Genomic DNA, 26,581 nt, shown 5'->3' with positions numbered 1-26,581 from the left:
AGGAAGCGCTCGAAGGAAAGGAACGTTTCATTGTTTCGGCCTTAGTCCTTCTTCGTGATCATGTTCAGTCGACGATAATCGACGCAGAAACGTAGGGTTCCGTCCTTTTTCTTCACCAAGACGACAGGAGAAGGCCACGAGCTTTTCGACGGCTGGATGATGTGTAGACTTTCGTCGACTTGTTGCCTAATAGCTTCACGTTCTCGCTTCGAAACTCGATAAGGGCTCTGGCGAAGTGGTCGAGCGCACTTTTCGGGTATTATGCGATGCTTTGCAACGGCGTTCGTCGAATCCTCGATGACGCTGAACAGCAGTCATTGTAAGGCGGGAGTAGACTTCTGAGCTGTTGCTGTTTACCTTAGGGGGAGACTTGGATTTATGTCGAAGTCTCGTTCGAGAACTATGGTCGTCGGGGTAGATGCGGCAGAATCCGAGAGGACGAACGCATTGCTGGTTTCCACAATTTTCGCGATGTACGCGATCGTCGTGCCCTTGTTGATGTGCACTCCTGGCTGAAGTTTGTCAGCATCTCTCTCCGTACAGTCGAGCAGTCCTCGCGATGCCAATTTCACGGTTGAGCAGTAGACGTTGGTCGCCCTCGATGATGCCTTTTACGTCTGGGGGTGTTTCGGTGCTGACGGAAATAACAATGCTGGAGCGAGGCGGGTTGCTCATTTGATCTCCGAACACACTCATGACGTGGTGACTACGATAGCTCTCCAGCGGTGTCGCTTGATATTCCGGCAGCATTATCAATTTCGTCTTCAGGTCGATGATTGCGGCGTCTTTGTTCAGGAAGTCTGTGCCGAGAATAACGTCTCATTAGTACTGTTGGAAAATAACGAAGACGGCAGGGTAGTTTCGGTCATGAACTGTCATGAACCGCACGTCGACGTCTGTGGTACGTTGTCATGCGTTGCACTTTCGTCTTGGCGATGGATAACGGCCACGTCATGTTGACCTGTGGCTGGAACGTCGCGTCGCCAGGTCTTCTTTTCTCGGCGTATTCTTTGGTTCTATGAATAAAGAGCAAGGCGCAATAATCCAGGACAGACAAAGACCACAAATGACAGGACCGCTGCCACTTTTTTCATGCACCAACTAGCCCAAGCAAGTGTTTTACTTGACCATATGTCTCTTGCTCTTTACTCATTCAAGCATGAACCAACTAGCCCAAGCAAGCGTTTTAATCTTTGCTTCTAGTAGACTTTGTCGGTATAGCGGCGTCTTGTTGACATGTCATCTAGATAGTTTTTTCGGCGTCTTCGTCGTCGGCGGAGGATCTTCGTCAGTTCTACGAACAGCAACCACAGCTCCATCGGTTGCTGCTTTTAGTTCTCCGGACATGGGCTCGCAGACAAGCCCCGGGCTGGGACAGTGTATGGTCGTCGTTGCGGCGACAGGTAGCGGCCTGGTGACAGCGAACGGGACAGTCGACGAAGGCTCCACTGAGCAGCGCTGAGGTAGTCGGCGATATCACGAGGGTGTTCACCTTGCTGCGGGCACTGAGCGTTGACGGCGAATCATCGTAGTCCAATTTCACTGTATAGGCATCGGCGGCAAACATGTGCGGTTCGCAGCAGTGATAGCTGAGCGGGCGGTGATTGGGGGCGCCCCAAATGCCCGTCTTGCTCGAGTGGCTGCACTGGGAGACGGGCGGTCGAGCTGGCGGCGGCGGCAGATGTGAGTCGTTACAGCGCCCTAGCGCAGACGCGGTGAGGGAAAGTGACGGCCAGCTGCGGGCGGCGTACGTAATTGTTCGCGGCTGAGGTTGCAGCGATTGAGGTAATCCGAGTGATTGTTCGAGCACCTTGCCTACGATGTCGGCAATCGCAGTCACTGGAGGCTTCTGAAGGAAACAGCTTCTGAAGCTCCTCCCGCACGACCAACCTGATAATCTCGCGCAGGTCGTCGGTGGCCAGTGACTGAACGCCGGCGTAGTTCGTTGACTTCGTGCCTTGGTTGAATTGCCGGTTCCGCGTGTCCTTTGCCTTCTCGATGTTGGTGGCGTCGCGAAGAAACTCGCCGACGCTCTTCGGTGGGCTTCGTGCCATTCCGGCGAAACGTCTATCCTTCACACCACGCATGAGTAGGCGGACTTTCTTCTCCTCGGACATGTCTGGGTCGGCGTGGCGGAATAGACGGCTCATCCTCTCCGTGAAGATCGCGATGGTCTCATTGGACAGCTGCAGTCGTGTTTCTAGGAGAGCTTCCGCTCGTACTCTGTGTACGACGCTTGTCTGCAGCAAGCCGCTTCGGAACAGGTCCCACCTCGTTAAGGCGGCTTCTCTATTCTCGGCCCACGTCCCGACGGCGTCTTCCGATCTGAAAAACACAAGTCGCAGCTTGTCGATGGAGTCACAGTTGTTGAAGGTCGCGGTTCGTTCATAGGTCTCCAGCCAGGTTTCTTGGTCTTAAGGCGATGATCCAGGGAAGTCTGTTGGGTCACAAGGTTGTTGCAGCGAAATGGGGGATGCTGGGGCAGCAATTGGTGTTGCGGACTTGGCCTTGATCCATCTGGCCTCCTCGGGAAGTCAGTAATCAAGTAGCAGTCCTTGCTTGCTACGGCTAGCTCCCTGGTCTTTGGCGATCTTGTTAATTTATTTAGTTAGCGAATATTTACAAGTTTCTACGGGTGATAAAATTACTATCTTTACTTCGTATAGGTGTCTACTAATAGGAAATCGCAATCGGTGTTTCGGCCAAACTGCGACTTTTTTTTCGTTTTTGTTTTCAAAGATTGGTCGGCGTTCCATATTTCCCGCCATTTTCGTTATCCCCGCAGGCAAAAGTATCTCGAGCATGGGCTATGGGCTTTCGTACGCTAACTTTACATTTTAACGAACATGCAGACTCTAGAATGGGTCGATATTCCCTTACTCTGTATTTAGGAGGACGTACTGTAAAATTCGGAAAACACTGGGAAGGCGGGTGGTGAAAATTCAAGATGATGAGCCAAACGAGAACAATTCTAAAAGCAGGAGCCAACGTTTCGACTAGTGGACTTGTCTTCTTCAAGGCGACATATACTTTCCTTGCCGCAGTATATATAGGTAGGGTTCTTCTAGAATGGCGAGGGCGTGAGAAAGGTGGGTGCGGCAACGACCGAAGCTGTGTTAGCGGCCAGGGTATCGAATTGAAAATAAAGGAGTGCTGTGCACAAGTCTTAAGACACCGCCGCCTGTCAATCACATGTCAACGCCAGTGTGTCAGCCGGTGTGTAAACAACGGGAACAACAGCCCTCTATTACCTGTTTCGCTGGTAGTTGTGGGCTAAAGTCTATCTGACAGAGATAATAGAAGGAGCGCTAGAAACAGGTCTTCCTAAAATAAAACGAAAAGGAAATACTGAAATGGAATAAATAAATAAATTATTAAATTATTTATTTAAAGGGGAACAAGAACTAGAATAAGAAGCAAGCTAAGAAACCAAACCAAGTGTTGTTGCTTATGGCTTGCAATCTCTTGAACTTATGGACAAGGTATGATTCTCTGCATTCTTTTTTATCGCCCAGAACGGGAACTCAACAGCAAGATATACAGTTTAAGTTCATCAAATTTATGACCTGGTTGGTTGAAATGCTCGGCGATGGCTTTGGGAAGCGTTTTAGCTGTGTCTGCGTGATGTCCGTTTAATCTGACGTTCATTGATTGTCCCGTTTCACCTATATATTGTGTCTTATAGAACGAACATTCACGCATATAATTCACATGCGAACTTGTACCTGTGACGCTGGATTCGACTTCGTGTACGTGTGTAACCATTTGCGGTGCTTTTAATTTTAATGTCACTTTGAAGAGGACAGCAGGTTTTGCACTTGGGGCGACAACATGCTTTTACTAAGGGGCAATGATGTTGGCTGACTTTTGCGTGCTCTAACATGTCCGATTTTCTTGTTGCGCCGATACGTAACCATTGGTACATCCGGGAACGCTTTCTTCAGACGCTCGTTACTTGATAATATTTTCGTAAAAAATACATTATGGGGTTTTACGTGCCAAAACCACTGTCTGATTATGAGGCACGCCGTAGTGGAGGACTCGGGAAATTTCGACCACGTGGGGTTCTTTAACGTGCACTTAAATATAAGTACAAAGGTGTTTTCGCAATTCACCCCCATAGAAATGCGGCCGCCATGGCCGGGATTCGATCCTGCGACCTCGTGATCAGCAGCCTAACACCATAGCCACTGAGCAACCACGGCGGGTTAATATTGTCGTAGGATGTTGTTTATGTTTAGGAGTGCATCAGAACATTTTGGTATAAAGGCTGGTGGTCTGTCAGATTCTGGTTTAGGCTGTTTCTTTGCTAATTCCGGCTGTCTCTGCAATGTTGAGGCGACGTCATGAGCTGTGTCGAGAGCAACTTGTGGATAGTTTCTTTCTGCTAGCGTTGTTTTAAGGTCATTTAGGTGGTTGATATAGTCGTGCCTTCGCTGCAGGTTCTTCTTATTCGTTTCGCTTGTCGGACAAAAATTGCGTTCCTGCAGTGTCACAGGTGGTGACTCTTCTAGCCAGCTATGTTTAGACTAGAACCGTCATCACCAACGACGCTGCAGGGAAGGATTTTTTACCGGACAAGTGAAATGAATAAGAAGAATCTGCAGCGAAGACCGCGATTATATCCACAACATAAACGACCTTAAAATAACGCTAGCAGAAAGAAAGAAAGAAACTATCCACAGGTTGCTCTCGACAGAGCTCATGTGGTGGTGTGAAGATTGGAGAGGCGAAGTAGCGAAGAAACAGCCTACATCAGAATCTGACAGAACGCCAGCCTTTATACCAAAATGCTTTAATGCACTCCCAAACATAAACATCATACGAAAATACCACCCAATATTATCAAGCAACGAGCGTTTGAGAAAAGCGTTCCCGGATGTATGAAGGGTTACCTATCGCCACAACAGGAACATTGAAGACATGTTAGTGCACGCAAAAGTCAGTCAGCATCATTCTCTCGTTATAAGATCGCGTTGTCGCCCCAGGTGCAAAACCTGCACGCCCCTTCAAAGTGACAATAAAATTATAAGTACCGCAAATGCTTACACACACGAAGTCTAATCTAGCTTCACATGTACAAGATCAAATGTGATTTATATGCTTGAAGGTTCCTTCTGTAAGAACTACATATAGGTAAACTGGGACAATCGATGAACGTCAGATTAAACGGACATCGCATGGACACAGCTGAAACGGTTCGCAAGGCCGTCGCCGCACATTTCAACCAGCCAGGTCATAACTTCGATGAACTTAAACTCTACATCTTGCACTTCAATTTCTGTTCCTGACGGGAGAGAAAATACAGAGAATCATAGCTTATCCGTAAGTTCAAGACATTACTACGAATAGGCATTAACGTTTCAAAAGGAGCTTTAGAATCTATTCGCTATGCTAAATTGCAAGTCATAGGCAACAACACTTAGTTTGGTTTCTTAGCATTTTACTTCTTCTCCTTCTTGTTTCCGTTTATTCCCATTTTATTTATTTATTTATTTATTTATTCTGTTTCAGTATTTGCTTTTTTTTATTTTCACGAAGACCTGTTTCTATCGCTCCCTCTATTATCTCTGTCAGAGACACGATAGCCCACGACCACCAGCGAAACAGGTAATGGAGGGTTGTTCCCGTTGTTGACACGCGGGCTGACAGGGGCGTTTACATGTGACTGACATACGGCCTAGTCCTAGGCCTTGCGCAAAGCACTACTTTATTCTGAATTCGGCCCCCTCGCCGTTAACACACCTTCGGTCGTTGTCGCATCCACCCTCCTTGCGGCCTTTCCCCTTTCGAAGAACACCACCTATATATAATGTGGCAAGGAAAGCATATGTCGCCTTGAAAAAGACATTGACTCCCGCTCTCACATTGTAAAATGCGGAAGCACGGAATCCTGCTAGCTTGAGTCTTGATCAATTAACTGTGTGAAGAATTAAGGCTAAAATTAGGAATGTTCGACTGATAGACAGCGTGTCATAATTCGCGACTGAATGGGGCTATGCCTATAAATAAAGCTATTATACACTGTCACCTACACTAAGTGTTTCGTTACTAACCAGTCACATTCTTCTCTTTCGTATACAAATGCCTTAAGCATAGTTCTTTGAATGTTTCTTCCCGCAAGCAGCATTAGAAATAATTTACTCGAGTAATATGTCTCCCTTCCCTCTACCAAGTGGAAATTATTAGCCGGTAATGTTTACCGTGAAATTTTTCATTTGACAAATTTATTGTTGATGTTGACTATGCACCATGAATATAAACGGAAATGCTAACAAAAAAAGAAAGACAGCGACAAGAACAGATGTTTGGCGCACTTATATCAGTCCGTAGCATAAAATTACTCCCTAGCTGGCTTCTAGGGTAGGCGAAACGGCTAACGCATGTTTGGAGTTTAATTTAGGCCATACAACTGCAGCGGACATGTAAACACAAGATTACATTCCGGTTTTGTTTCGGCTTAATCGCCGACCAATTCTCGCTCATAGTGCGTATCAGTGTTACATTAAGAGTACGAAATTTTGGCCACGACTAGGCCGCTTGATTGTCGTAATTATTGTTGTCTGTGCTATGATGCAAGAGGTGGGAGCATATTCAAGCCGCCATTATATGTATTTTCTGTCCTTGTTAAACATGAACAACGGAATTAGGAAAAATTACGAAACACTAATGAAGCATTGCATTTTTACAAAGCATTTGCCTTAACAAAACGCTTTTATAACAGCAACAAAGAGCAACTCTTTTGTGACTTCATGTGGAATGATGTTCAATTTGAAATGTTTCTTTTTTTCAGTTAATGAAACCAAAAGTACGATAGCAGCAGTCTTGGCACGAGGGCTCTTGGTTGACAAGCGGCCTTGTGGAGCAGCTGACATACATGTTATTGCTAAATGTCTGCAACTTCCGTAGTGTGGTAATTATAGCGGTGTAAGGCAAGGTCCGTGTACTCAAAGGTTTTGACGGTTCTCTTAGGCGGAGCCTCCGAGAACCCAATTGAGGACAAAGCCGTTGTTTTGAAAAACACACACACAAAGACCTTTACTTAAACTGGAAGCGTAAAATAGATGATAGAAAGAAACAGAAAGAATAAAATAAACACTCAAATAAACATCACGGCAGTAAGATACACATTTGGAGCTAGTATGAAGCTGACTAGTGCGCGAGTCCGGGTTTGCCACGACGGCAGGAACACATAGCAGTCTTGACGCGGCGACAAGCTGACGAAAGGAGTTGCGCCGGTCTCACCAACGGTCGCGGTGTAAGTTGGTTGACCGGGCGACCGGAGCGCGCCAGCTCTAGCTTGGAGAGGTAAAGCAGGCGGCTTGGTGGTACGAGCAGACGGCGGCGGCGTTCTGGCCGGGCGGCTGGCGTAGAACTCGGGCCCGTAGCCCGACTGCTCTCGTCCTGCCCACGGGCGCAGAAGCTCACCGGCCTCGAGCAGCTGGCGGCACGCTCGGGTAGACGGGCGACGCACAGGAACGGGCTGGCAGGAGGCCCCGGTCGGGTGAGGTCCTGGTGGCTCGGGTCCGGAACCCGACGGCCCGTCTTCAACTCCCGGTCCGGTGGTACACCTTCTCCTGGCGTCGCTTCGTGGAACTCTCCGGGCGTCTCCCCTGCGTCTCCCAGCGCACCACGCTTTTAGAGCGCAGCTCTTTGGCGTCCGTTCCTGGGTTTCGCGTCGTCGTCGGCGTTGTCGGCCTCGTAACCAGCTCCGCCCCCTTCGCTGGAGTGGGAGACGAAGGACGCGAGCCGCGAATGGCGGAGACCAATGAGAGCGGCCCCTTCAGTGACGTGCGCGCGCGATGCTGGTGTCATGCGGACCCTCCTTACGGCTCGATGCGCACTCGTGTCTGGTCTCAGCCGATCCGCTCGTTTCGTACTATCGTCTGCTCGCGCCAAAGCTCTCGCCCGCGCCTGTTTGGTTCTGTTGGGTCGGTCTCGTTTGCGCTTGTTTTGGTTGTTATTTCGACAACAAACGGTTATAAATATCCCTCGAGGCCAGCGCACCTTCCACAACTTAATGCGGTGAGTGTAAGACTCGTACCAAGTCGAACATATATCAGTCTATTTCTCCGACCACAAAGCTTCCTTCATGACTGTCAAGAACTGTTAGTGGAGTCTTTGTTAAAGGAATACGTGTGAAAAAAAAATTCTGTGATAGCGCATACATGTGTTGCTCGATTTCTTTGCCTCAATCTATCGAAAAGGTGAAACAGCTTATTTGCTGCGCTCAAATTTCGCATTAGGCAGTAACGTAATCGTCGGTAATTTTTTCTTCTCTCTGGCCCATTAGGCATTCTCCCATTGGCTGCCTGACGCCCCGTGGTGTTTTCTAATTGGTTGGCTTTTCTTCTTTTAGTTGCTTTTCTTGCGCCGCGCGTTCACGTGCCGGACGCTCTTCGGCGTCGTCGTTTTCCTCCTTGAGACGCTCCCGGACCTTCGAAGCGAGCGGTCGCATCGCCCCTCGCTCCGACGACTACGGCTCGCCCGCCACCTCTCGCGCGCGTACGTCTGCGCCTCCGACCGCGCTCATGAGCGCAGCCCTTTTCAGGGCTCGCACGGCAGCTGGCCCGACCTACTGAGCCACGCTTCCGCACGGAGACCCCATCTATTATGGGTGACCCTCCGAAGAAACAGCAGAGGAAGAGGCCGAAGAAGCCAGCTCCTGGCTTCGACGACTCGGGGTCCCGACGGGCCCTGCAGCACCACCCGCATGGACGGCAGCCGCGCACCGGGAGATCGCCTCCTGCCTTGCGTTGGAAGCGCGGACTGAAGGCACGTACGCTGCGTGCACTGTTGGCCGACTCGGCGAGCTCCACGCCGTCATGCCCACATTCGCAGGGTAGTGCGACGCCATCCACGCGAGTTCCAACACCCTTGGATACCTCCTTCCGAGCGTTTCCTTTCGGTGCGGCGGAGACTGCTTCCAGCGGCCACCACGCCACACAGTCCGCCTCAACGGACGCCACCACAGAGGCCCCCGCTTCGGCCGCCTCCACCGACGACGGTGCTAGCTGCCCGTCGGCCGGCGACACCGACGAGAGTGCCGGCACCTTCTTCTTGCCAACCGCAAGTATGATTGGTGCCGACACTACGTCCTCCCGCACGGACGCGACCACCTCGCCCGAGGCAAGTCCTGTCCGGCCGGATTCTCCATCACTGTCGTCGCCGACGGCCTGCTCGTCACCCCCGCTTACCAACATCAAGCCCACTGCACCCGCGGCGGACGAGGGATTGCTCCCCGCGGCGGTGGCCGCTCCCGTCGATGACGACCCAGCTGACGGCCCCTCGTCAAACAGGAGCCAGCCGAGAGCGCCTACCCCTGCCCCAGTACCTGCGGGAACAGGGGAACTCAACCCGCGGAACTCCCCGCAACTGCTCGAGGCGGCCAAAAACGCCCAACCCTGCCAGCCTGCAGCGTTTCAGCCGGAGAAGCCCGCAAGAAGGAGACGCCGTTTTCGACGGTTCGTCGACTTCGAGCCGTATTCCCCACCCGCTGACGGCGGTGTCGCCCACGATACCACAGTCACGGTTCTATACCGTCCCACCGAGCGCAAGGCAACCTTCCTGGCACTCTCGCGGGATAGTATCGCCGCGCAACTCTCCTGTGTTCCAGGTGTGAGATGCGTTCGCGTGAATTTTCGTCGCAATGTGGTGGCTGCGGATGTGACGCGCGGTGCCGATTTGGCGCCCCTCCTCGCAGTGTGCGACATCAGTGGCGTGGCGGTGCGCTCGAAGGCACTGCACAGCAACTCCTGTGTGGGTGTCATTTATGGGGTCGACCCATCCTTCGACGTCCGCACTGTGAAAGAAAACATCGAAGCGCCCGTCGCGGTGCTGTCTTGTTCACGGAGTGGCGCTAGCGTCACTGTTACCTTCTTTGGGAGCGTCGTACCCACAAACGTGCGACTCTTCAAGCAGCTCCGCGCGGTTCGTCCCCGTCTGCCTCGACCACTACAATGTGACCGCTGCGGCGTTTTCGGCCACGCCGGCGCCACCTGCTTCCGCGACGCCCGCTGCCTTCGCTGCGGTGAGTCGCACGCCACAGGAAACTGCCCCGCCGAAAAGCCACGCTGCTTAAATTGCGGTGGCCGTCACCCTTCAACCGAGCCAAGCTGTCCTGAGTGGCAGCGCGAGAGAAGGGCGGCCGTGTTGCTGTCCTCGTCCCAGCGGCCCCTATCGCGCAAAAAAGCGCTTGAACTAGCCGGCGCCACAACGACTGAGCCGCGTACGGCCGCTCCGTCTATTTCTGCCAGCTCCCCGCAGGGCCGATCGTACAGTGACGCCCTGCGCGGCCGCAACAACCAGACAGCCGCAGCTGAGCCGTCATGCGGCCCTCCAACCGCTGCGAACAGCGACCCCAGAGACGCGCTAATAGCCGCTCTCGCTACTGCACTGCGAGCCCTGCTCGTCCAGTGCCCAGCCATCGACGGCAACGTTCGTCAAATGTGTGACGCGGCTCTCGCCGCGCAGGAAGCACTGCTCCGACACGACTAGGCGCGTCACCGCGCCTCATAAGCGAAGGCCACCGACTTGTCCGCGCACGGCGTTCTAGCCGCCGCCGCCGCCCCTCCTTCACCCCCCTATCTATCCCCTACCCTCCCTGTGCAGTGCGGTTGAGGTGTCCTCATCTGAGAGACAGTTACTGTGCTGCACTTCACCCCACGTTCTTCCTTCCCAAACCAAGAATCTCTCTCTCTCCTCCTTCCAGCACGGAATTTGCCTCGGCGCGCGCACGCCTTGTCGTCTGCTCCTGACCGTCCCGACCACAGCACCACGTCGCGCACCACACATCACAAGCGGATGTAATCATAGCAACTTAAATCGCGCGTGGCTCTGCTATATTTGTTCTTATACATGAAATGATGATAATTTTGATCTTATTAGATGGAAGGATTGGAGAATGGCAAAACAGAAACAAAATACTTATGCCTTCCTTTGTCTTCGCATTGCTCTGTGTATTCCATTGGTATTTGAAAAAAGGTATCATTGAGTTAGAACAATTTCCAATTTATGCCACTACTCCATCAAGCATAGCTCATATAACGTCATTCTTAACGTCCAGTGAAGGCTGATTGTCAATTCCCAAAGGTGGACGACAGAGGACGTACGTAGTTCGTAGCGTGGGGTTCTATGATCTTTGGCACAGTAAGCAAACAATGACTGTGATGGCAACAATCACCAGTACCATGCAGTGTGGCGCATCTTAATTTCTTCACTAATATTCCGAAGTAAACATTAAAATGAGCTAGTGAAGTACTTGAATGTCGATTACAACGAAAATGCTCCCTAGCTCTCTTGGCAAACATATTTATTAGAATATTAGGAATCACCATTTTTCGTTTGAGCTACGCCGAAATTTTGAGAGGTTTACCGACAAAGCTATATCTTTCTTTGCAGGAAAACGCTCTCAAGTGCAGATTTCACGACCAGCAATTTCTACGAAATGATTGATGATATCTGGAATCGCAAGATCTACCACTTCGGATTTCTGAACTTGTACCGCGAGTTCTCGGCTCCTGAAGCCGTGAGGGAAGCCTTGCTTGCCCTGAAGGTAATCTCTATGCCCGGAGGCACGTTAACTCAGTACCGGAAAGCCACTCGCGATAAAATACACAAGCATTGTCTACACTTGTGAACATGATTGCGGGCGTAGCATACCACTTGATAGTATATTAAGGACTGAATTTTTCATGGCAAACTCGCCTTGGCTTTCCATATCGGGCATATTTCTAGCCTCTTTCGTGGACCTATGCCGGAGATCATGCGGTTTAAAACGGTAGTTGTGGTACCGGTCGTAGAGGTACCTGCCCTACCCTTGTGCAGTCGGAACTGCCCTCGGTTCTACCGTGTGGTACCGGTAGTAAGGGTAGCGTGCTCGCATTGTCCCCTCGTGACAGCTAGCGCTATGAGACCCTTTCTTTGAGACGCTGCAGCTCTGGTCGAAGATGCAGATACTGTTTGAGTCATTTGGGCCACACAAAATAAATTATATGCTTCATACACCCTCACCCCCAAGTCGCTCAGGAAGGCTTTGTCCTTCAAAGCCTGTGAAGTCTTGTCTTCACCAAGGTTGAATCGCCCGCCAATTTTTTTGTGAGACGGAATCACAGTGGTTGTGATCACCAGTGAGGTGTTTGTCCACACAATTGAATCGGTCGCTAGTCACTGGTGTTCCCAATCGGCCGCAAACGGCCTGTTCGCTCTGCGGCAAAAAAATGCTGCCGCTCGCCTAATTTTGTGGTCCGCATTCTGCCGTCTAAGATATACCGCGCGTGTTTTACCGCTAGTGTGGCCACGCCTCAGTTTCGACCTCACTATGACAGAACGCTTCAGCACACCAGGGATAGCGGGTTGCCTCAAGATATTCACGAATGAAAAATATTTTTATTGTTTGAAAAAATAAAAAAAATAAAACAATGAACAGGATGCGGCTGATTCTGCGAACTCTTTCAAACCAATGAAACATCCACGAATGCGTTACGAGAATGCAACCAACTTAGACTTCCTTGCGGAAATATGTTTTTCTAAGAGGTGAGGTAATTATGAGCAAGAACAGATTACTTTGAAATGCGTGCTTTACACGAAATATCTTCAATCAGGAAGCGTAGAAACTATAGAGATATGTCCAAATGTATACTTTATTTCCGTGATGATAAATGCTGTGTTTTTAGTTTTCTCGAGCTGCAAAATATTCGTAAAAGTACCATTCGTAAAAGTACCATTCGTTAAAGTACCATTTGACTGGGCGCCTAATCACAGTGACATTAGTGTGTGTGTGTGAAAACTTTTATTGTACTGAGGTCCGGAGGCTCGACTTCTCAAGCCAAGGCGGGCCGCTCCCACGTTGGCACTGTCAGGCCAAGCCTTTCAGCGACATCATGGGCCCTCTGGACTGCCCTTAGTTGGTCCTGAAACAATGGGCTTTGAATCCTTTTCTCCCACTGTGTCCATTCTTCAACGAGGTTGGGGAGAGTCGCGGGACACCCCGCCAGCATATGTCTGATTCCAATGATGCCATTACAATCATTGCATTCCATCTTAATCTCCCTCTCTGGATATATTTTATTAATGGTGTACGGTGTGGGATATGTACCCGTTTGCAATAAGCGCAGTGAGACTGCCTGAGCCCTGTTCAGTTTTGAATGTGGCAATGGGAATTGTCTGCGTCCTAAATAGTAATGTTTGGTAACATCATTGTATGTTAATAAATGATCTCTGGATTCCTTCGCTTGATGGTGAACGGCTCGGTTGTGACTGTCACGGTTAGCAAGTCCTCGTGCCAAGTCATGAGCAACCTCATTGAGGTTTACCCGAGTCTCGTCCACTTTCCCCATATGCGCAGGAAACCATCGGATTTCAGTTGTCATAATCACAATGTTTTCAAAAAGTTTAGCTGCAACTCCAGCTACGTAGCCTTTATCAAAACACTTTACAGCGGTTTTCGAATCACTGTAAATGAAGGCCCACTTATTACTCCTAATGGCTAGAGCAATTGCCGCTTGTTCCGCCACCGTGGGGTCCTTGGTAAAAATTGTGAGAGCGTCTTGCACCTTCCTTTGATAATTTGAGACAATGGCCGTATAGGCTTCTTTACCGTTCACCCAGGCGGCATCAACTATAGCTGCCAGTTGGTTCTGCTGCTCTATTTCCTTCAAGAGTGCTTTAGCTCTTGCCTTTCTCCTTTCGACATTATATTCTGGATGCATGTTTCTGGGGAGAGGGTTGGTTCTGATCTTGCTCCTAACTTCAGTCATTAATTCTACTTCAGCCTCTATTGGACTCCTCGATGTATTCAGTTCTGCACCTATTGCCTGCACCTAGTGCCCTCAAACATTCTACAAACGCAGGATTGATGCTGCACGCAGACCAAAAGCATAAACAAGCTTTGAGCAATGGAGGTGGATCGAATACAATGGCCCAGGCTTCCATTTTTCTCTCGGATTATTGTCTCTTCGAGCACTGAATCAAACGAAGCCATGGAATATGCCATAAATACCGCATGACAATTTTTGAAGTTCTCTCAGCGTTTGCGTTGTTGACACGAGCGTAAAGGGCGATGGGGCTTTGCCGGTGCATGGCAATGGGTCGGTGACGAGGGGTGTGGCTATTCCCGGCATTTTTTTTGCAACTTATTCATACTTTCCTTCTGCCTGCAGCATTGATAATTCGTTCGGAGTTAACTGAGAGCAATGACGTCGCTTCATGCAACGGCTGAGTCAATTCGTACATTTTCTTTTACATATGTCGCCCACCTTCCTTGCGATCTGTAATATTTTGAACCACAGCAACTACGAACACGGAAACAAGTTATTTGGATATTTGTCAATAGGGCTCTGCAATATCTTTATTCAATGACATGAATTTAATGCAATACAACAAAGAATGGCTAACTAATGTTGGGTAATTAATTACCTAAACACACAGCAAAACGTTTCCCAAGAGGACCGTGAACGATATTAAGTTGTACATTGTACTCGCAATGCCCTCGCGCACTTCAAGGCTTGGCATGAGTAGAATGTCCTGTATAACAGGACATAGATAGGATAGCTGAGCACGACCATTACGAAACTAGTAAATAATCAAATGATCAAATTGTACAATTGTAGTATATGCTGCGATATTGGAAGCGAACCTGCATTGCTAAAGACGGTATGCGTTATAGCAAAGCAACCTCTCGTTTACATATTTCTGAAAACCTTAAGAACTTGGTGGGAAAAATATGCTGCGCCTTTTGATCCACTTGGCACAGATCGTCAGGCTTTACACACATGCGTTAACTGTCAATAAAATAGAAAGTTCTCAACAATATAGGCAATGATCTTAGTGCAACCAACATGTCTTTTACTAGTCATTATTCCGCAACATGTATGCGCTGCAGCGAAATAAACAGAAGAGAATGAAAGATCAAGGCGAGCTGTTTATTTGCCTCTGGTATTTTGTTTATTTACAAACACCAGCAGTCCTGATTAGCGCTCAAATACCGGTTTTACAGCGCTATAAAACATCTTAAACACTCTCTGTCTTACAAAAACAGGTACGGCGCCGTATATCATGGTAACACACAGAACGCCAACAATATTTATTTAGTTACTTAGGCATTGCGTTGGGCATTGCTCCTACTTGACATAGCATAAATTAGGTACAGTGCTGCAAGGCACAGTTCCAGAATGTTAGGTCGTAATCGAGAACAATGGAAGACGAATGCTCGAGATTTTCTACAGTTCCTACATGTGCTGGGAGTGTGTTTCAGACTCGTGCTCTTCGTGAGAAATACGAATAATCATAGCAGTCTTTTGAGGAACCTTTCTTCGTGCACACCTATTTTGTTTGTGTCGTGCGAACCGCGACATTGTTTCTGTTGCGTATCAGCTTCTATCATTCAATACATGGTCGGCTATTATAGTGTGGCAGAGAATTAGTTTTTTGAGCTTCCTTAGTGTTTGTAGAGGGGTTACGTAGAAAGTACGAAGCCTCGAGATTAATTATTTAAAGGAAAACTCAGCGCCATGGAACATTAAAAAAGGGGCAGCGGCTAATGTTTCAGCATGCGATGTAGATTAAACACCTCTAGAAATTCTCTATATAGTACTCATCCCTGCACTTCACTAACACAGCTTGTACGAATAGGGTTTGTCCGCTTTCAGGAAAACCCTGTGCAGAAAATACATATTAGAGCCTGCCACGTAGCTGCATTTAATAAACATGCACTCCACTGGAACCCTTATTGTTGTCGTTCGTAAATTTCAATTCATTGCCTAGTGATCCCTTCCGTGCTCTAATGCGCTACGCTATTTCCTTAATTCCAGCTAAATATAGTCAATGTGCTTTCGCACTACCGTTATAATCCATGTGCACTCATTTGCAGCATTGGTCGCTTCTATTGCTTTATGTTTAACTTGTGGCGGCTCCCTACTTTAACGCTCTAAAGCCGTGAGAATAAAATAAACGAAATGAAACGAAATAAAGTTTCAGTTAGGGGTTTATATGTTTGTGTTCAGTCGTGTTCCTTGTCCCGTGTTCTCTGCGCCATCTGCAGCCACGCATTAAAGCCGACTAGCCCAGTTTGCCACCTTGACGTGATATATTGGACTAATGCCTTCAAGTTTTTGACGATGTTAATACGTCGTTGCAGGAACTGTACTTTTACATAAAGCGCATCAACCAACAGCGGCAGCCTTCGTACCAAATCCTGGGTTTGTCCATCGACCATTTAGAAAATTTCCCGACAGTGGACTTGATGAGGTGCGTATGCAAATTGTGAAATTTCATGGTGCACTTTTCAGCGCCTTTCCTTGAAAGGAAATTATTCTAGCAAGTAAAAGATAAAGAATGTGAGTGGGCACATATACGACACGATACTGTAATACAAGGTGCCTCTCCTATCGACTTCCGCGCATACACTATTAGACTGACCTCTTGAACAAATGTGTAATTAGTACGCATTTGTAATACAAATTCGCGGTAGAATCTTGTATTAAATCATCTGATCCTTTGAGTTAGTCTGTTGTTTAGTGCTTTCGGCAGCTAGTCATCCAGAAGTTGTATCCTTTTCACAACAACATCTGGGGCCGAATTCACGAAGCTTTTTATTCGTAAGTACTGTATTTCATTGGCTGATCGCCTTCGCTGATAATATGTACTGTATCAGTACTAGCTGGCACGAACGCTTTAGGCTTACGAACTTATTGTGAATACGGGTCGTGATGTTTTACTTGCAGCGGGCCTTTTTTACAGGCGTCTACGGCACACAGACCTTCAGCAGCCTTTAATAGAAAGAAGTCTTCTCCGTCGGAGTGAAGCAACCTTTCTTGCGGGCCGCCGTGTCAGGGGGGGCGGGGGGGGGGGTTCACTGCTTTGCTAGGCCGATCCCAGTGTTAGTGCAGTCGAAAACTGTGTGCTACAATGTCGTATGCATATCCGACATGGGCATCTGCACCGGTGACCCCTGCGTACATGCCACTAGGTGTATGCAACGAGACCACAAGATATGCGTCGATGGGTTTTAGTTTACTTTCAATCTTAAGTCGAGCCATCAGAAACATTATCTCTTAGTTATTGCAAATAAAAACACTACAGCATATAATTTTTTACATAAACGCTCCCTGCACAGGTGTTGCAATATTCGTACAATCGCTCCCTACACATCATAAAATGCTCCGCCCTACGTAGACGTCAACAGTTGAATCTACCGAATATTGGTCCTCCACAACTTGTGATCTTCTTCTCAGAAATCACTTATTTAGCGTTTTTTTAAAACTAGGGGCGCTATAACGTAAAACTATTCCAAACTTTTCTATTCCAATTCTGCGATCAGCCCTCCACGATTGGTCAAAAACTTTTTTCGACCACCCCCACTCCACCTGTCTATCACGCGACGTCACGAAAACCGCGATACCTCCCCATCTGATGTTATGTGTACAGACTGATTATGCATCATTTGACAGAAAAAAGAAAAAAAGTTATTTCTGATTCGACCCCTTTTCGCCATTAGCCTTCGGCTATTGGTAAAAAGTTTTCGGGCTGCACCCACTTCACGTGCCTGTCACGCGACGTCACAAAACCGCAAGAACTCACCGCGTCAAAGTGACGTGTACGCGATAAAGATGCATTAATATGCCGAACAAAACTGAATTTTCTTCGGAATAGCCGCAGGCTGCCCCGTTCCGAAAGGAATAATAGATGGCTGCCGCCGATCGCTCAGACGCTGGCTACTCGCACCTGGCGGATAGCATGGGTGTATTTGCCTATAATAAAACTTCTTGCGTGGCCGTGTAACGTTTTCGAGCACTTTTGGCACGCTTACCACCTCATTCTGCCAACTCTTCTTTGTTTAGGGTCCGTTTTAGCGTCATTCTTAAGCTTCCGTTGCATGCCGCCGCGATTTTCGACAAGCCACCGCAAGCTAAGCAAGGGAAGGCCGACCAATCGTAGACGCCGGCACCACCCTCTTCATCCGGTTATCGACTTTCAGTGCAGTGGCTCGGTCTCATCGAATCCCTCTCCACTTGAGCGTTGTCCTCACCTCTTGTCAACCAATTAGATACGACAAGCCGCTCAGTGTAGGCAATGTTATTCGTTTTTCAAGCAAACAAAAGTGACCTCCTATGAACGAGGAGAGCGTTTGATTGGTCTGTTCAGACAAACCTGCGGGTGACCACCCAGTGCTTGCGTTGGTGGTTACGCAAATTTGACGTCAGAAGATTGGAATAGAAACATATTGGAATAGTTTTACGTTATAGGGCCCTAGTCATACAACTATACAACATACAACAAGGCAATCCAAATCAACACACTATCAGACAAATTGACAAAGCACGCAGCGAGCTCCGATGAGACGAAGCGTTGTGGTGGTTAATTTGGGCCGCCATCTCACACAAGAAATATCAACATTTTTTTTTCACCTAATTCAAAGCATCCATGCCAAGACACTAAAGCCCACAAACTTAGCTACGTTCATATTTATTTTTTCTACTTTGACTTTTGTTCACCAGAATACATTGAGCCTCCTCAATGTTTTGTTCTCGCTGCCCTATCAGCCGGGCGCCAGAGCCAGCCAGAGCGCATGCGTTTTTCTCGTGTTGCCTTGACCACCGCGCGCCGCAGTTCGGTGCGCGTTCGCTTTTCTCTGGCCGAGTGGATTTTCGCCTAGCAGAATTTTGGACGCTTTCTGGATAGCAGACGAGAAAAAATAACAATGGTCGCTCGCAGCCATCACTGTGGGGACTCGACGAATTGCACCGCGTTCGGTTGAGTGCAACGTTTTCGGAAATACTTGTTTAGCCGGTGTAGGATATCAGCAGTATGCGTATGCTTCTCGGTGGAGCAAACGTCTCACGTTTTCTTCGATATTCCTTCGGTAGCCACATTAGGGGCCCAAATGAGGTATTCGATTGTGGAGATACTTTCTTTTGCGTTTTTTTTTCATTTCAATGCTCCCGCCACACAAAAGGAAAAAAAGTTGTGGCGCAGCGAATGGTCGCTTGGTGAAAGTTCGATCTTGTTACTTCTTTCGCGCAAAAGAGAGCAATGGGCCACGGGACGCTTGACTTGCCCGATACTCTTATATTATTGCGAGTGCAATTATACGGACACTACCGGCACATTCCTACCGTCGCCGTCACCCTCATATTCTGTATAATGTCCAAGGGCGATAACATCGGGACCGCCCACCGCATACCGTATGTGCGAGTGAAAGCGTAAGGGGTCGCATGGTTCTGCCGACGATGGTGGCTCAGTGTTGTGTGCGCAAAGAAAAAAAGCAGGGCGGAAGCGCGCCGCCTTCCCTCGCGCGCGATACATCGGGGCGAGTGGATGGAATGGGGGCGGAATCTAGGATTTCGGGAATCTGATTGCGCGACCTGTTTATTTGCCTTATTAGATGCATTCTACACGGTGACTTTTTCTTAGATGCGTAGATTTATTGGATACTTATACGTATATTTAAATGTGTTGTTGCGAGGTTTTGTGTATACGTGCAGCTAACTTTGTTTTCAGTGGCACTTTTTTGCCCTTTTTCAATCTGTGTCTTCTCATTTGCATATGCCATTATATCTTCGCATTTATAATGTACAAGAGCGAGTCAAATGAAAGTGAGTCTACCCACCCCACGCAATAATGGTTCAGTTGATTATCAGCGAGGTATGCGCGTAACACCCAGGCATCTCTCATTTACAAAAGTGACAAGCAGGTGCGATGAAAAATATTCTTTATAGCTCTCATACACGAGATTGAACATGGTTGCGTGACGTAATGGACGCTCCAGAAGTAGAGCAGCGGGGTGCCGTGAGGTTTTTGACAGCTGAAGGTGTTTCCTAAAACGAAATTAGTCGCCGTATCGCTGCCACGTACCTTGGACATTGCATTTCATTGGCCACTGTGAAGAGCTGGAGCAAACGGTTCGAAGAAGGACGTGAAAGTTGCAAAGAGGATGCAAGACCGAGCCAAAGCCACCGTGCAATCACCTACAACAAAATTGCAAAGGTCGATGAGCTGATGAGACAAGACCGGAGGATAAGCATCGATGAACCGGCCGAGCGTGTGAACATTACTCACGGTTCCATTCACGCCACAATTCATCAACATCTCGGTTATCGGCTCTTGTGCGCGCAATGGGTGCCCCACATTTTGAACCACCGCCTGAAGACGGAGAAGTTCGTCGCTGCCTTAACTCGATCATCTGATCCGGTACCACAATTGGGGTGACGGCTTCTTGTCTGCAATTGTGATCGGGGGACGAACTATGGTGCCACTACTACGAGCCTGAAAAGCGACGCCAATGAATACAGTGGAAATATTCGAATTCACCACCCCCAAGAAAGCAAAGGTCGTCATTTCCGCCGGAAAAGTGTTGCTGACTTCTTTTTCGATCATCAGGGGCCATTACTGAAAGAATTAGCTAAATTTTGAGAGGCTATCTATTCTTTCAGATATTGTGAAACGCGGGATCCCACGTGTCTCACTCAAGAAGAAATGACGTAGAAAACTGACGAGGAATTGTCGTGGAATTTAGTTCCACGACAACGCCCGTCCCCAAGTCGCTGATGTAGTTAATATAAAACTGGCGAAGTTCAAATGGGAAACGCTACAATATCCGCCATACAGCTCAAATCTGTCGCTTTGCGACTTCTACATTTTGGGGCAACTGAAAAAATGGTTCAAGGCAACAAGATTCTTGCCGGACGATGGCGTGAAAGAGTCAGTTGCAGACTTTGTGGAGCAGCAACCCCATCAGTTTTATGAAACGGGGATCACGGGACTCGTTAGTCAATAGAACAAATGTCTGATTGCTCATGGAGACTACTTTTAAATAAAGTGCTCCGTTTGTCATATATTCGCAATGGATCACTTTCATTTGACTCGCCCTCGTATATTTTGTAGAACTCGTGCTTTTTATACGTGCTCTCTGTTGCAACTATAATTTCGGTGCAAATACTCACGATACAGGACCCGTGACAGCTGCTCCTGCGTAATACATTGGAGCAAATAACAGCGGCATTGAGATATTTCACTGACCGTTGCATGTGTGCAAGAATGTAAACAAGGTTCTTGAGTGACGACGTTTCATTAACATATTTGTCCTCAGCTTGCTCATTTCATGGTCTTTATATTTTTGCATATCAGCGGCAGGCAATGCTTTGCTGGTTTCGAACTGATATGGTTGTAAAGTTGGTATGATATTTTCTTTACTTATTGAATAGACGAAAACATGGGAGCATCGATATCAGTTACTTTGGGCGCAATTTTTGGCACATAAGAGTACATTCTTTTATAAAAACACTAATTATTTTACTTATTTTGACAGTGCGTAGCGTTCAGGAATTCGTTTACAGCATCTTTGGCAATAGGAATGCAGTTATTATTCATGTATTTGATCCCTCGACAAATTGTTTATGAGGAAGCTTTAGCTGGGGCCCAACTTCGACGCGATCTATTCAGATATATGTAAAACGCAGAAACGCTTTTCTGAGATAACCACTGGATCGCTTCTGACTAAATTTGTTGCATTTGCGAGAGAAAGTTGAATTATAGTGTCTGTTAGAAGCGGAATCCCGATTTAGGGACTGAATTTTGTTTAAAATATTTTGAAAAATTCGAAAAAAATAGAAGCACAATGTTTACAAACTAATATGTCTGCATCGAGAAATATATCGCCGTTCCGTAAACGGCATGTACTATACCAGTCAAAGCGGACAAATTTGGTATGTCAGTTTGTATCTTACGTGAATTAGTTACGTTTTGTACAAGGCTTCTGGATAAGCCGTTTTTCCATAATACTAATTTTTTAGATTCATGTGTAACATATGAATTTCGTCCGCTGTAGATGGACTATGAGGTGCAATTCACAGAATTGTGATATTATTTTTTATTGTTGAGCTAGAGTTTTAAACGTGGGAGTCTCGTTTCGGCAATTGTTAACAAAGAATTGACAACTTAAATAAAAAACTTGAAACAAACAGTCAGTAGAATTTAAGCTGTTTTTTGAAATGCAACAAACCTCTTTAAATTTGTTGCAGTGGTTGCCGAGAAAAACGAATTCTCCTTCTACATCTATTCAGATAGGAGCACCCGCGCTAAAGCTTCCTCTTAAGGAGGAGGCCTAGCGGCAACGTAAGCCCCCCCCCCCCCCCCTTCCCGAACAACATTTCTGGCACTGGTTCGGGTGTATTCAAGATTAACTAAAGCGCAACAGATAGACAACGGATAAGAATAAAGCGCTCTGTTAGTTCACTTCGTACTTGTACATCGTATTTCTGTTGCACTGTGGTTGAATTCATGAGGCTGCACAGGAGAAGAATGATACCTCTGCCCAAGGGTCTGATTCCGCATGCAAATGCATGCGCACCCGCACGCACGCACCCACGCACACACACACACACGCACGCACACACACACGCACGCACACAGAGAGAGAGAGAGAGAGAGAGATGTCGCAAGGGTGCACAGCATGAAGCAGTATCAATGGGATACTAGAGATGGATGAGGACTAACTTTAAACTAAGGTTCATGGTAAAAATGTGGCAAGTTATACAAATTACCAGGAAAAAGGAAGACATCTTTGAAGGCTATATAAAAATTGGTGCTTGATGCAGTGGACCGTAAATAAGTATGCTACAGAAAGTAAATAAAAAAAAATCAAAGTTAAGAAAAAAAATCATTAAAATTGCCAATCCTGCATGCCAGCACCTTTTAAGAAACACTTTCCTTATTTCAATAGACAAACTTACAGGTTGCTTATGCAAGCACACTCTTCCAGTTCCATGCCATTGGAAAAAGAAATAACTGGTTTCTTAGAAGGTAGGCACATGCGCACTTGGTGATCACAATTCTTTTTCCCTGGACTTGTATATCTACATGTATTCTTTTCCTGTCCCGTTTTTATGTTCGGTTTCATCAATCGCTAGGTTTTATCAAGTTTATTGCTGCACTACTTTCTGGTAACCTTTAAAATCACTGCATTATCAAAATAAACCTTTTAATTATAAGTTACCATCCCTGTTCTTACTGCTTCGCACTATACATTCTTGCTGCATTAACGAAATAAAAGATTTTATAAGGTACACAGAAGCATCATAAGGGCATTAAAATAACTTGTTGCAGTCTAAAAAAAATAAAGAATAGCCTGGCTGCAAACGGCACGAGAGAACACATAGGACGAACGAAAAACCGAGGGGATCTAACAAGCAAGAGTTCAATGTCCACGCCGAGTAAATGCTGGCTGACAAGCAATATACCGAATAGACACAAAAAGGAGAAGCAAAAATTAATGTGTGTTTCCTGACAGGAAACACATCCATTTCTAACGGAGGCCATGCTGACAGGATTCTCCCAGTGTTTTTAGATCTACGGCTTCCGTAATTTCTCTAGGCTGCCGATCTGCATATAATATTGGCTTCTTCCTCTACAATGCAAGCTCAGATGTCGAGAGTGCATTGTAGAGGAAGAAGCTAGCGTTCTGTTGGGATCGGCTGCCTAGAGAAATAATGGTAGCTGTAGATGCAAAAAGACTGGAAGAATCTTGTGTCAGCATGACCTCTGTTACACTTTCAGATGTGGATGCGTTTCCTTTGGGAATCTGTATGGAGGCACATCAGCTTTTGCTTCTGCTTGTTGTGTAACTCCAATTTATTGCTTGTCAACCAGCACTTACTCGGCACGTTCAATAAACTTTCATTTGTTAGTGCACCTCATGATCGTCTTGATCTCCAGCAGAAAGGTGTTCACTCTTTTCACAGCGAAGCTGTATACGCCTAGGCGAAACACTCGTGGTCCGATCACAAAAACCCTAGTGTCGGGGTGTGAGCCACTGCATTCGTCTTACATGACGGACGGATAAATTTCTTGTTGGGTAGACATAGAAATGCTTATGCATTTAAAACGTATACATTTATCTACGTACCATTGCAGGAAGGTACACAGAGGGGCACAGGGCTAAGACAAGATCATGATGTCCTAATTATCTCGGAAAAAAAGGTGTGGTGGGCCATTGGCTACACCAATAGTGACTTCGTTTCTGTCTCGCAGCAGAGCTCACATGCAGCAGTCTCTCTCCGACTTGTCAATGGGTTCAAAAATGGGTCCCTATATTTCATTAAATGAAATGTGCAGCCCCCGTATATCGCTTCGTAACTACAGTGCATATCCGAGTCATAAATAATGTGATTAACGCATTACAAAACACAAACACGTAACATATTTTAGAAAGACCTTGATGGACCCGCTGGATTAACACAATGAACCACTCATTGCACTTTCCACGATGATGATCTTGCGAAGCGCGATGTGTGGCATTCCAAGTAAACAATGTGATAAAGCCAAACGAAACATGTCCGTAACCTCACTAAGAAACACAGATATAACCAATAATATAGAAAGACTTGAATAAACGTCAGAATTAACCAAGCGATAAACACCGGAGCCGCACATTTCAGCTTCGATGGTTTACCATCTGTACAGGGGCATGGGCAGTAATATTTTTATTGTTTGTTAAGTGTTTTATATTCTTTGACCCGTAAAACACCTTGGGCTAGGTGGTGCATTGTATTGGTGCTGCATTTTTTTTCTTAACGCTGTAGCCTCCTTCTTTTTGCGACTACTTTTTATTCCCCCTGACCTAATACTCCAAACTTGTAGCCTGTGAGGTATATAAAGAAGTAAGTACATAAGCACATGTCATTCATTCATCTTCATACACCTCGCACCATTCCTTGCTCAACAAACGTCACTGTGTTGATGTGTCGCAGTGTGCATCTACATTAACTGCCGTTTGCATTTCGGTATTGTTTATGAACAGTATAGTGCATAAAGATTACATGACATTAAGGTGGTGACCTATGTGGTTCATAAGCAAGGCTTGCAAAACATGACATGTTGGATTGTTGAAAATAGGACAAATTGCATATATCTTGGTTACTTTAAGAGCATTTAACTGACCACTAGACAAAAACTTCACTTCGCATAGATTCCCACACGTACACTGCATGTGCAGTTTTTTTTTGCTTATTAATGTGGTCGTTCGTCCATGTCCACATTGCAGATTTGAAAACAATGTAAAATAAATTTGTTTGTTGCAATATAAAAACATGCGTACATCACTGCCATTGCAATACCAGAACTTGATAGAAACATGCACACCATAGGATGCGGACAAATGCTCAGGACAAACTCCAGAATGCTTGAACCTTGATACTTATGAAAGTGAACAGTCTCATTCCACGGCTGTCAATGAGACGGAGAAAGAAAACTTAATTGCGTTCGTGGAACAAAAACGCATTGATTAGTTCATAGATATAGTCATTGCTTAACACTTTCAAAATGAATAATTATAGGTTACTATCAACATTTAAGCAGCCTTTCGACAGCAAGAAAAGGAATAAGTTTTTCCAGCTCTGAACATTGAATCGCAGGCAATGCAAGATGGCACAAAATTCTGCTAATATAATCTGTTTAGGAATACCAAATTGGAATAAACATCAATACTCTCATTTGTACTTTCTCTGGCTGAGCAATCTAGTTTGAAAAATGACTCCCATAAGCATGTCGTAACATTGTTGATCTAATAGAGGTGAAATGCGTGACTAGCTTCAGAAATCTGTATGATTGCTATAAATTGCAGTGAAGAAAGTATAATATCTAATCCCAATAATATATAATAATAATATTTATTTCCACAAGACAGGCTGACCGTGAGCGGCATGCGAGGCTGAGCACAAAGCTGAAAAACTCTACGGCAACTGCACCCGCCGTAGGCCTACGATCCAGCATTATGGATAGCCGGTGTTGATATGGTCTTCTTGTCAGAAGTTCAGTGTATACTACTAGTGCGAGCCACAGGACAACAAAGTGGACGAGAGGCGTGTCCGTTAGAATGCTATGTTACAACGTACAGGTTCCTACAAAAGTAACGGTAACTGCTCAAAACATTTGATGCATTGGTTTTTGCGCCTGTAGACATAAGGTTCAATTTGACAACACAATTTTCTTTAAACGTTCCGTAACAAAACAGATCATTTGCGGCTTCGTTCAGCGGCACACGCGGGCTTTCGGGTTGGTGCTTTTTGTTGCGTTCGGCGCAATATGGCTAGAAGCAGGCACGGCATATGCGCAATCAGGAGCAATATACACACATCATTTCTCCAGAAGCTGACGCCGAGCACTGGTAGCGCGACGATCTTGTTGGGCTGACACGACGACTTCATGGCAACCGAATTCAGAATACTGCAGTAGCGGTGAGGTTAGCTATATGAACTTGTCGAAAGGTCATCTAGTAGATTGTTCTAGCGCAGGCAGAACGACACGGTCATAGAAGGCAGATCAAACAACACTCAGCCACACAGCGCTGAACCACCTGCGAACAGCTGTTTACGTGCGCCATGTCGCACTGAACTTAAGAAACCACCGTTGCGCACTCCAAAACAAATCTTAACTAACACGTTTTTAGATTACTAAACGTGCACATTATTTGCTCCTAATCCAGAAAAGTCAATAATATTATAATGCAAACGTCTTATTAAGTACAATAAAATAATTATGCAGTGTGTGCCACGAAACTTGCCAGTAAGCAGCCTTGGGCGTCGCACCA

The 26,581-nt window shown here is 46.6% G+C and overlaps 1 protein-coding gene across 1 annotated transcript in view; it reads left to right on the top strand.

Moving 5' to 3' along the window:
• Window positions 1-26,581, top strand: part of LOC135918536 (uncharacterized) — a 114,641-nt gene that overhangs the window by 36,744 nt on the left and 51,316 nt on the right. The window contains exons 5-6 of the mRNA XM_065452151.2: window positions 11,401-11,554; window positions 16,136-16,245. Of these exons, the coding sequence (XP_065308223.1) occupies window positions 11,401-11,554; window positions 16,136-16,245 (264 nt within the window). The remainder of the gene's footprint in view (window positions 1-11,400; window positions 11,555-16,135; window positions 16,246-26,581) is intronic.

Source organism: Dermacentor albipictus, unplaced genomic scaffold (assembly GCF_038994185.2).
Source record: "Dermacentor albipictus isolate Rhodes 1998 colony unplaced genomic scaffold, USDA_Dalb.pri_finalv2 scaffold_15, whole genome shotgun sequence".
Taxonomy (NCBI): Eukaryota; Metazoa; Arthropoda; class Arachnida; order Ixodida; family Ixodidae; genus Dermacentor; species Dermacentor albipictus.
This window is presented reverse-complemented; position numbering and strand designations above follow the sequence as displayed.